The sequence below is a fragment of the Lactuca sativa genome, chromosome 3 (assembly GCF_002870075.4).
Source record: "Lactuca sativa cultivar Salinas chromosome 3, Lsat_Salinas_v11, whole genome shotgun sequence".
NCBI classification, from domain to species: Eukaryota; Viridiplantae; Streptophyta; class Magnoliopsida; order Asterales; family Asteraceae; genus Lactuca; species Lactuca sativa.
In genome coordinates, this window is record NC_056625.2 from 102,125,812 (window position 1) to 102,138,579 (window position 12,768).

A 12,768-nucleotide genomic window follows, 5' to 3' on the forward strand; every position below is an offset into this window, starting at 1 on the left:
GCTATATTTCAAGAATCAGTACATTAAGCCCCCTCACCCAATGTGCGTTTAGAGTCAAATCTTGAAGAAAATCTCAAGTGCTCAAGATGAAGTCATTCATTGAAGATTCATGAAGTACATCTTGAAGTTGTGAAGAATTTGAAGATAAATGCTAAAGCCAAGCTCCCAATGAAGATTAACAAGAAAAACCAGCTACTTTTCAGGGGGAGCTTGTTTGGTCAATTAAGAAAAGAAAGCTATAAACCAAGCGGGAAGATTGTTGGGTCAAAATTATGGTTTATACTTTTCTTTTCTAGGAAAATATATTTTTATGTATAGGACTTTAAACAACTCTGTGTTTACGACCATATAAGTGTTTACGACCGTAAGCGCATTTATAGCCCATATTCCCCAAGTATATATATATATATATATATATATATATATATATATATATATATATATATATATATATATATATAGGTGTTAGGTGGTTGAGGAGGGATTGATGAACATAAGAGAGTGTACGGTCTAGAGGAGCTTATGTGTGTCTATTTGATGGTGTTCTAGAAAGAGAAAAAGAGAGTGTGTGTTTGTGTGTGTAAATCTTGTATCCAGATCTTCATTCATATCAATACATACAAGATTCATCATCTTCTTCTTCTTCTCATTCTCTTCTATTTGATCTGACATTATCCATTTGATTGAGATTCCACACCATCAAACGGATCTGATTGATACTCAAGCAATTTGGGGACTTACAATTATTATGTTAAAAGTTAATACTTAAATATATATGTATAAGACAAGTCAGTCTTACCATTAGTAGGCCTCACCCACCGCTTCCTTGACTGGTGGAAGGTCATTAGCTGAACGGGTAGGATAGGACATTAATTCTCATTAAAAGTATAATGATAATTATAAAGTAACTAAGTGTTTTATTAAATTCCCAATCTTTGTTACTTTAGGAAAAAATGTGAAAATGATGCTATTCCATGAAATTGCACTTTGCACCTTGCAAAATCGTTAATGGAGCGTGTGTGGTTAGTCGGCACATTAACTTAGACTAGTAAGGGTGGAAAAGGGTAGGTTAATGTTTGTCATAGATCAATGGAGCGTATTTGGTTAACCAACACATTGATTATGTGATAACTAACATCGAGTGTACCAAGCATATTTGCATGGTTATTCACACCTTGTTTGTGATCCTCGGTATCCTAGTCACAAACTTGAAGGGCATAATCGAGATTTAAACATGCCATTGAAAAGTTCAATGAATCTCAAAGGAATCTAGGAATTTTCAATTCATTGAAAACCTAATAATCAATTTCGTTTTTTCATGGTGGAAATTGGTATATCGTCATTTACCTACCTTTAAATATTTTAAAATTGGATTACGACATCGTTCTTCCGAATTGTGAAATATTGTGTTGGAGGATTCGTTTGGGTGTTATATTAAGGATTCTTATCTAATCTAAACTTTGTCTTTCTTTTTCAGATGTCTTCCAACACCGCTTCTGGCTCAAACCCTTCGGGCTCTTTCTCCCTGATGAATTTGTGTGGGAGGGTCATCTTTGATGGGTCAAACTTCAATGACTGGATTCGTAACATTAGGGTGGTCACTCGCTATGAGGCCAAGGAATATGTCCTCGACAAAGAGCTTAAGGAGATTGATGAAACCACTACTACTCCTGATGAGGTTGCTGAGTATAGGGCACATGAGAAGGATGCCACAAATGTTTCTTGTATCATGCTTGCCACTATGATAGTTGAACTTCAAAAGTCCTATGAGGACTACACCCTTTCGAGATGCACACAAACTTGATGGAAAATGCTGAAGGATGGGGAGTCCATCATGACCAACTTGCAAAAATGCAAAGGTTTGTGGACCACTTGTTCAAGTTGAATGTGAACTTCGATGAAGAGTTGTCCGTTGATATTATTCTACACTGTTTGCCACTTTGTTATGATCAGTTGCGTATGACTTATCATATGAACAAGGAGGAGGTCACTCTTAGCAAGCTTCAAGGACTATTGAGAACTACTGAAAGTAGTCTAAAAGGAAAATATGTTCTATCTGCTCCTACTCCTACTATTGCTGCCTCAGTCCTGGCAATTAGACATGGGAAAGGGAATAATAGGAAGGCTCGTTCTAAGAGCCGCATGGGAAAGTATCATGATGGATCCTTTTCTAGTGGGACCGAAGCTAGTTCTGCTAATCCCTCTAGCAATCCGAAAGAAGTAGAGCGTTTCTATTGTCATGATAAAGGGCATTGGAAGCGAAGCTGGCCCAAATAGTTGTAGGATGTGAAGGATGGGAAGGTTAAGCCCACCCACGCAGGTACATATACTATTCTATCTAATAACTCATCACATTCTTATTCTAGGGTCCTTGATACAGGTTGTGGTTTCCATATTTGTTCTGATTTGCAGGGACTAAAAAGAAGTATGTATGTCGAGCACGAGAAGATGAACTTGATCATGGGGAATAGGAAAATGTCGCATGTCACCAAGATTGGAGTTTATTCTTTATTGCTTAGTAGTGGGTTAGAAATAGATTTGAATAATTGTTGCTACTCGTCCGACATGGCGAGAAATATTATTTCATTTCATGGTTTGTACAAATACGGTTTTATATTTTCATTTGATAATGAATCTGGTTCTATTAATGTTTTTTATAATAATGTATTTTATTTTTAGGCATTGCCTTGTAATGGTGTATATGAAACTATGATGGTTGTAGAAAACTTAGGAAATAATGTGTTGCACATTGATTCGTCCAATGGTTTAGACAAGGCATGCTTATGGAATTGCCGTCTTGGACATTGTCAACAAGAAGCGCATAGTCCAACTACAAAAGGATGGTGTGTTGGAGTCAATCGACTTAAGGTCGGATGACACTTGCGAATCTTGTTTGCTTGGAAAAATGACCAAGTCACCTTCACTCGTACTTGGGAAAGGGGTGAGGGTTTGTTAGGTCGCCTACACATCAATGTGCGTGGACCCATCAGAACCACCACAAGGGATGCTAACCACTTCTATGTGACTTTTACTGATGATCACAACAGATATGACTATATCTACTTAATTAAGCATAAATCAGAAAACATGGAAAAGTTCAAAGAGTTTAAACAAGAAGTGGAGAATCAGCAGGGCAGGAAGATAAACATGCTCTGATCCGATCAATGTGGTGAGTATCTTAGTATCGAGTTCCTAGACAATCTTATGGAATGTGGAATTATTTCACAATTGACGCCACTCAGGATACCGCAGCTTAATGGTGTGGCTGAGAGGCACAATTGAACCTTGTTGGACATGGTTTGTTCCATGATGAGTCGAGCTTCGTTACCTATCTCATTCTGGGTGTATGCCTTAGAGATTGCCACTCATATCCTTAATCTAGTCCCAATTAAGAAGGTTTCCAAAACACCTCACGAGAAATGGACAGGGAAGGTTCCCTCGTTAGCACACATCAAAGTTTGGGGTTGTGAGGATTTCATGAGACACAAGACTCACGATAAGCTCGAACCTTGTAGTGAGCGTTGTATTTTCATCGGCTACCGACATAAGTCCTTTGGATATCTCTTCTATAGATCAAGTGACAATGTTGTCTTCGTTGCGAGGAGAGGATTCTTTCGCGAGAGAGAACTCATATGCCAAGAGGACAGTGGGTGGAAAATTTACCTTTAAGAGATTCAAGAGTTTAGTGATGAAGGAACCTCACACACTAGTGATCAAACTGAGGAGATAACTCATGTTGAACCAATTGACGAGTCCGTACCTCTGATACGTTTCAGCAGAGTTAGTGTTCCACCTATGTTATATGGTTTCCATATAACATTTGAGGGTGATACATTTATTAGTGATAGCACACTGGTAATTTGGATGAACCCAACAACTAAAGGAAGCCATGGCAGGCCCCGAATCTGCAAAGTGGAAAGAGGCTATGGACAGCGAGATTCAGTCCATTTATGACAATCATGGTTGTAACTTGGTTGACAATATACCGAGTCGTAAGGCAGTTGGGTGCAAATGGATCTTCAAGTACACACATATAAGGCGCGACTGGTTGCGAAGGGCTTTACTCAAACTCATGGAGTTGATTAGGATGAGACCTTCGCACTAGTAGCAAAGATTAAATCTATAAGGGTTATGCTAGCCATAGCTGCATTTCATGACTATGAAATATGGCAAATAGATTTCAAAACTACTTTCCTTAATGGAAAGTTGGCTGAAGATGTTTACATGAGTCAGCCAGAGGGTTTTGTCAACGCAAAGTACCCTAATAGAGTGTGTAAGCTCGAGAAATCCATTTATGGATTGAAACAAGCATCTTGCAGATGGAATGCTTGTTTCGATGAGAAAGTCAAAGAGTTTGGATTTTCGAGAAGCGAGGATGAGTCATGTGTGTATGTCAAAGCTAGTGGGAGTATAGTTAGGTTTCTGGTGTTGTATATGGATGACATACATCTCATAGGAAATGACATCCCAACCTTGTAGGAGGTTAAGTCCTGGCTTGGGAAGTGTTTCGCTATGAAGGACCTTGGAGAAGCTACTTACATCCTTGGGATAAGGATATTAAGAAACAAGAGTAAAAGGCTAATTGGACTTAGTTAGAGTACCTACTTGGACAAGGTGTTGAAAAAGGTTCAACATGGAAAATTCCAAGAAAGGTGACTTACCCGTCAAAAGCAATATCAAATTGAGTAAGACTTAGAGTCCGAGTACAGAGGGTGAGATAGCATAGATGAGTCAAGTACCATATGCTTCCGCGGTTGGCTCGATCATGTATATTATGACTTGTACTCGCCATGATGTGGCCTTTTCTTTGAGCATGGTCAGCAGATATCAAGCGAATCCTGGTAAAGCTCACTGGATTGCTGTTAAGAACATTCTCAAGTACCTGTGGAGGACTAAGGATTGGATCCTTACCCTCAGTAGGAGTGATAAATTAAGAGTGACTGGGTACAGTGACACCAGATTTTAGACTGACAGAGATAATTTCCGCTCTCATTCCGGCTGGTTTTTACCCTGAATGGAGGAGCAATACCTTGGAAAAGTTCCAAACATGAGTTTGTAGCAGATTCAACGTACGAATCAGAGTCAATAGCAGAAAATGAAGCGTCGAAGGAGGATATGTGGTTGAGGAACTTCATCAGAGACCTTGGAGTTGTACCAGATGTAAAGGAGCCTATGGAGATTTTCTATGACAATGAGGGTGTGGTCACCTTAACTAAGGAACCAAGGGATGAAACAAATAATCGATTGTGTGAATCTGCCCAAAGCCCACAACAAAATAAGGAACATGAAATGAAATGGACGTCACACATCCCATTATTTGTTAGATCCCCATTATATATAACTCAGTCGTATTCACCAGGTGCTTACAGAGTTAACTATAATAGTTCTTTGAAATATGTTGAAAATATTCTTTAAGAAAATCCTTTTATCCTCTTTAATAAAATGGTAACCACAATAGTTCCTTCTACAATCACTTTGATTATACTAGCTGTATATACCTTAATATCGAACGGGCAGTTAAATAGGTCAATCTGCCCTAAGCCCATAACCAAACAAGGAATAGGAAGTAAGGCGGAAGTCACACATTCCACTGCCTGTCGGATATCATTTATATATAAGCTTGATGTATAAACAAAGGAATTACAGAATTAACCACTAAAGGTCCTTTATGTTATACTAGTTTTTTTTTTATCAAGTGTTGAAACTTTTGTAAAAAGGTTCTTAATTCCATTTACTCTAATGTAAAAACGTTGTTTTGAGAAAGTTCACTCGAAAACTCTTTATCATTGAAATAACGATGTTTACCATAGAAAATCCTATATTTTCTATAAAACCTATTTGTAGTCTTACTCGCTCCAAAACCGAAAAGCACAAGTACAACTACTGTACTTACTGAAATGCTATCTAGTTTTGTTGATTAGTTAGACTGTCTGAAGACTTGGTTGTTTTGGAAACCTAATGCAACAATACTACACTCCTATGATTACCTAATACATACGAGTTGTATATAACCGAGATTGAATAGACGGTTAAATGGATGAATCTGTCCTATGCCCACAACCAAACAAGGAACAGAAAGTAAGGTGGAAATCACACATTTCACTGTCAACCGAATTTCAGTTTTATCTAACCCTATAATATATATTGGGTAATCACATAGTTACTATCCCTTAAGATTGTTCATGAAAAGCATATTACTACTTAAATATATCGTTGTTATCTACTTGTGAGTTTTATGACCATACTATTAGATACGACGTGTAATTGAAGCCAATATCATTTATGACTTTGTCACCCATAGACCTGCCGGTCCTACTGTAGCTAACAGCAAGGTGTGGGATATTCAGGCCCATATAGATCTATACACAAACTCATGCTCTCCCTCAAGGAGACTCTGGTTCATAAGGGTAGTCTTCCACTAGTATGTATGTATGTACCCAAAGACGTGTCTCACAAACTAGGTTAACGACTTTACAAGTAATAATGTGAAAACCTTTTTTATAAATAACATATAAGTTTATAAAAAGATTCTTTGATTCCATAAACTATATTTATCATAGTTTATAATGCTTATTTCCATGTTCTAAAAAGTTTCATGTTTTAAATACATTTGTAAAGGTAAGAAAGACATAATAAGCAATTTATATTTTTAAACACAAGATTCATTGTGTTATACTTGTATTCCCCCCCCCCCCCCCTTTTTTAAAACATTAAAAAAGATGAGAAAGATATGGGGGTATGAACTCACCTTGAGTGAGTGATTCCATTGAAGATCGAAGTAAAGGCGTTTGATTCACTAGTTAAGTCCTGAGCACAAGCGGGTCCTAATTACCATAATATCACAAATATATGTATATAGTTAGTGAATATAACTACAAAGGTGTTTAGGAAACAACCTCGGATGCAAGAATGACTCACCAAAAGAGTGTTAGAAGCAAGTTAAGAGGCTGAAATGGAGTTCACGGCCCTATGTAGTGATCATAGCCCAAGAACACTTGAGTGTTCACGGTCCAAACATGAAGGGTTCACGGCCCTGATGAAGGTTCACAACCCTATGAACGGTTCACGGCCCAAAGATGTGAAGAACACTTGAAGGTCATGTGTTTGACAAGTGTTTGAAGACCCTTTGTTGTATTCCAAGAAGATACAAAAGAAAAAGAAGGTTTAGGGGAAGAAAAGAGTGTTCTTGAGGATGATACTTGAGAGAGAATGGAAGAGATCACGGCTAGAAGAAGAATGAAAGAAAAAAAGAAGTACACTTGTATATATATAGGGTCTAGTTCACGGTCTGAGGGTTCACGGTCTGAGGTTCACGATTTCGGGGTTTATGACTCGGAGTTCACGGATGCGAGGGTTCTGTGGTCTATGTGAGGGTTGTTGATTCCTAAGGCTTTTCCCTTGCAACTATAACACACTTAGTTACAACGCTTCAATACTTATTACCCAATACTCCATCTAATTTAAAACAATGGAAGGAATGAGTTTGACCAAGTTGATTTTTATAATAATAAAATTTTCGGGTTATGATACCATTCTTGTGAGATATTTAGTACGTGAAGATTTAGTTCTTGCAATCTGAGCAGCATATTTAAGTTAATCTTTCTTTGTTTTAGTGCAATCCACTGGTGGCCTGCCACTACTAGAAAACATGGTGTTTTCCGTCGGAAAATAGCTACGGAAAATTTCCGTAGCTAATTAGCTACGGAATTGCTACGGATCAGCTACAAAATAGGATGCCCTAGTTTAGTAAAGGAATAGCTACGGAATAGCTACGGAATAACTACGGAATAGCTACGGATGCGGGTTCGTAGCTATTCCGTAGCTAACTAGCTATGGAATAGCTACAGAATAGCTACAAATGCAAAATCTATAGCTATTCCGTAGCTAATTAGCTACGGAATGGCTACGGAATACCTACGGATACTAATACCTATGGATTAGCTACAGAGTATGCTTTCCGTTAGAATTCCGTAGCTAATTCGTAGCTATGTAGCTACAGATTTTTCTTATTTTCAATTTTTTGGGCACCAAACGTTGTTTTTTTCGCTTCGTTTTTTTTTTGCTTCTCTACTATAGATGATTATCTTTATTTTCACCAACTTGTAGCTATTAATATCGTTCATAAAGTCGTGTGCCCCTTCGGGATCAAGTACTCGTTTCACAGTTTAACATTGTAATGCATATACTTTTCACAAACTTGTGATGGATTATGTTTGTATATGTATATTTATATACATGAATGAGTTGTGATATATATGTACGTGTATATGTGTATGTATACGTGTTTGTGAAATGTATGTGTATGTATTCACAAGCATTATAGTGTTAAACCATTAAACGAGCAATGGATCCCTTATGTTCACACGACTTTATAAATGATATTAATAGCTATAAATTGGTGAAAATATAGATAATCATGTATCATAGAGGTGTGAAAAAAACGGAGCGAAAAAAATGAAGTTTGGTGCCCAAAAAATCAAAAATAAGAAAAAACCATAGCTAATCCGTAGCTAATTAGGTACGGATTTTTTTTATTTTCGATTTTTTGGGCACCAAACGTCGTTTTTTTCGCTTCGTTTTTTTCACACCTCTACTATACATGATTATCTATATTTTCACCAACTTGTAGCTATTAATATCGTTCACAAAGTTGTGTGCCCCTTCGGGATCAAATATTCGTTTCCCAGTTTAACATTGTAATGCCTATACTTTTCACCAACTTGTGATGGATTATGTTTGTATATGTATATTTATATACATGAATAAGTTGTGGTATATGTGTACGTGTATATGTGTATGTATACGTGTTTTATGTGTACGTATTCATAAGCATTATAGTGTTAATCCATTAAACGAGCAATGGATCCCGTATGTGCACACGACTTTATAAATGATATTAATAGCTATAAATTGGTGGAAATATAGATAATCATGTATAATAGAGGTGTGAAAAAACGGAGTGAAAAAAACGACGTTTGGCGCCCGAAAAATCGAAAATAAGAAAAATCTGTAGCTAATCCGTAGCTACGCATTAGCTACGGATTTCTAACATTGCGTCTATTTGGGGTTTTCTTCATTTTATTTTTAAAATTTTTTTTTGGAAAGATTAGCTATGATGGTCATTTATGTAAGATAATAAGGATAAAATAGCCTTGGAAATTCTAAGAATTGTGATTTCACTATCAAATCAAAGTATTGGGTGGTAGTCCCTAATCTTTGATTGGATAAAACTCAGATGAGAAAATAATAGAGAATGAGTATATGAATTTTCGTAAGTACCAGAAAAAAACTGACCAAAATCGGTTAAATACCTTCTTTGTCTGAAAACTGTCAAAACTGTCATAAAACAATTTGGCAACAGTCAACAAACTATCATAAATCCGGATTTTCTATAAAAATTAATACCAAGTCAAAAACGGGTCAAATATTCTAAATTTGGATTTCTGATGCATTTTCAATACAGCTCGATCCCCGCCAGGGGCTCTGCCCCTTGGACCCCGCTTCCAGGGGCGTTGCCCCCAGACCCCCGTTCGTTCAGGGGTTTCGCCCCTAAATGACAGTCTACTTTTAATCTTGAATAAACTTAAATAAGTGTGCGCTCCATACCTTTCTTACTTGTTTAATATTTATCAAGATCACTTTTGGTCAATAAAAATAATCTCATTACACTTAAATCACATTAATGAAACAAATCACCAACAATTTATAAATAGAAAATTATCTAGTAACCAGTTTGGGTGATTGAAATACATTAATTTAGAGTGGATTGGCCTAAAAAAATTTGCAAGCCATCAAGATTTTTGAAATCCTAAACCTTAAACTCTAAACTTTGATTATTTGTTTTGAAATTTTTGTATTAAATTTTTGATTATTTGTTTTGAAATTTTTGTATGAAATTACGGTGATTTTTAAATACAAAATTATCCCGTAACCAATATCGGTGACTGAATTTCATTTATATAGGGTGGATTGTGGAAGATTCTAATAAAATGGGGGCCTGACGTGTACATTTGGATGACATGGAACTGAGGACGAAAGTCGGTAGGTATAAACGTAATTTCAAGGGGGTATTATAAACCTAATTTTAAAGGGGTAGTTCATGCAATTCTTGCTACATAAGGAAACAAATTCGAATTCCTTAATCTAGATAAACCTTAGCTGGGATAACCTATCTAAACGTGTGGAAATCGTTGGTATTATACATGGAAACAAAGCTGTGGTGGGATAATTTGAATCCTACTACAATACTAAATAATGCAGCACCTGTGGTTGATGCATATATATACATATATACATCCGAAAGTCGAAACTCCATCGTAAAGAATATCTGGAAAACCTGCAACCGTTGCAATTAATGGATTCTTCAAGAAGAGGCAACAATGGCGGACAACGTCCAAGTGGCAATCGGGAGTGGAACCAGCATACAAGGTTTAACAACATGCATCGTCAGAGAGGCTTTCGTAGGGGTTTTGTGAATCGTTCAACCTCTCCACATGTTTCAAATTCTTTTATGCCTCCACAAATGCATGTACCAATTCCCCCTTTTGGCAACAATTTCATGTACCCTGGTAAGCTTTTTATTATTAGGGTGTGATTCAATTTTTGTTGAGTTGGGTTCAAGTTGACATGTTTAATAAAACATATTAGAAAATTGTTAATTAAACTCTACATGTTGAATTAAACAAGTCATGAATTAAACGGGTTAGATTTTCTAACCCATCTCAACTTATTTATCACACGTACGGCTAACATTAGGTTGATGTATTTTTACAACCCTAACTTGTTAAATAAATAATTCATTTGTATTTCATAATATGAAAAATACATCTAGTTTAATTAGTTACAAGTTTTACAAAGTTGGAAAAAAGAAATCCAACAGCAAACACAAATTAGGTTGATGTATTTAATTTTTACAACCCTTTTTCTGTTTTATTTAAAAAATGCATATTATGTACATGCAGATTTGGCGTCTTATGTTCAAGGTTCAACTCCTCCATCGCTGATTACACCGATGCAATCTGCATTGTCGTTTCCTGTTCAAGATCAAGATTTGCATGAAAAGATTGTGAAACAAATTGATTACTATTTCAGGTTCTTTATAATCTCTCATATCTAAAACTTTTGTGGTGGTTTATAATTAGTTCAAAACAATTAACATCTTATATATTTCCCTTTGTTGCAGTGATGAGAATTTGGTTAAGGATTTATACTTGCGACAAAAGATGGATGAACAAGGCTGGGTTCATGTCAATTTAATAGCAAGCTTCAAGAAAGTAAGTAATATATACAACATGCATAAATTGATGCATACACTTTTTTTGAAGCTTATGAGATTCAAACTTGGGTCGACTCCATTTTAATTAAAGTGTTTCATATAAAGTGATCACCATCATGCCACATTGATATTGGTCCCTTCATACACTCTCTTTTTTATGCTGCATTTGATATCAATTAATATCCGTGTTTTATTGCAGGTTTTGTGTTTAACTGACAATGTTAAGCTAATTCTTGATGTAATGCGGGCATCAAGATGTGTGGAAGTGCGGGTATGCATTAATCTTTTTCAAGTCGATCAAACATGTGCTAATTCATAAAAGTATTAAATTCTATATAACTATGTTATGAGACTTTATACGAAAATTCATTTTGTAGGGTGAGAAGATGAGGAAGCGAAATGATTGGATGAGATGGATTATCCCAAGTTCCATTAATGTTGAAAGCTTTTATGGTAATTCGGTATCGAGTTTGGCGGCGATGATTTTCAGGGGGCAACCATGGCTCAAGTGAAGCTCGGGTACAAATGAGAATAATGATAGAACAAATGGTTTATAAGTAACAGACTACTGTTTTTTTTTTTTTTTTTTGAAGAGAATATCTTGATGATGAATTATGTGGGATTTAATGGATTTTTATGGCGTATTGAAATGATGTTTTGAAATGTGTTCATTTAACACATAAAAAATGAAAATAAATAAATAAATAATCATAATAATAAACAGAGAAAATGCGTAAAAGAAAAAAAAAAAAAAGTGAACAAGACTTTAAATATAGAAAAGCATAGATTTAATTTTAACTTTGGAGAATGGTTTCTTGGATGTTATTACTTTTTTTTTGGACCTATTATTATAGATACAATTTTGTTTCTTTTTTGTGATTGTTTTTTAGAAGTTGGTTGGTGGTTTTTTAAGGGGTTGTTTGCTTTTAATTTAATTAATAATGAAATTTATGGTTAGACACTATAGATATAGTTATTTGTCTTTGATATCTTAATCAATAGTTAATGATTAAATGATTTCCAAACTAAAATCCAGCAATGTCTTTCAAAAGTTATGAATATATGTGCATAGTTGGTTGAATCTATGGAAAATAATTCAAAAACCCAAGATTTTGTAGCTTTTTATATTTACAAAATCTGTATTTATGCTCTCATTTGAAACTTGAATCGTTGAACTTGTCAGTTTAATGAAAAATATTGTTACAGTTTTGGTTTTGAAACTGTAAGCCCAAAATGCAAGCAAAATGATAGAAAACAAAATGGGTGTGTTATTCAAAAACTCAGATTTGAATTTGAAATAAAGAGAATTTAACACAAAATCCAAAAAAGATTAGCATATAACCAAATTTAAATCTCACTGTATATACGCTACTAGATAAATGAGAAATACCAATGAAAAATACCCACGGAAAATTTCCGTACGTAATTACCGACGGAATAGTGACGGAATACCTACGGAAAAATATGTCATAGTTTGCTAACGGAATTATGAC

At 35.5% G+C, this 12,768-nt stretch overlaps 1 protein-coding gene across 1 annotated transcript; it reads left to right on the forward strand.

The window, feature by feature from the left end:
• The first annotated feature begins 10,354 nt into the window (after nt 1-10,354).
• LOC111915428 (la-related protein 1C) lies at nt 10,355-11,902 on the forward strand. Its single transcript, XM_052769773.1, has 6 exons — nt 10,355-10,568; nt 10,962-11,091; nt 11,183-11,273; nt 11,475-11,546; nt 11,653-11,783; nt 11,869-11,902. Exons 1-6 carry the CDS (start codon nt 10,355-10,357, stop codon nt 11,900-11,902), a joined length of 672 nt encoding a protein of 223 aa, XP_052625733.1.
• The last annotated feature ends 866 nt before the right edge of the window (nt 11,903-12,768 follow it).

Bases quoted from the DNA above. Each gene is read 5' to 3' on its own strand.
- LOC111915428 (XM_052769773.1), top strand. From the start codon at position 10,355: ATGGATTCTTCAAGAAGAGGCAACAATGGCGGACAACGTCCAAGTGGC. The intron at 10,569-10,961 runs GTAAGCTTTTTA...ATGTACATGCAG, and splicing joins CAACAATTTCATGTACCCTG to ATTTGGCGTCTTATGTTCAA. The intron at 11,274-11,474 runs GTAAGTAATATA...GTTTTATTGCAG, and splicing joins TAATAGCAAGCTTCAAGAAA to GTTTTGTGTTTAACTGACAA.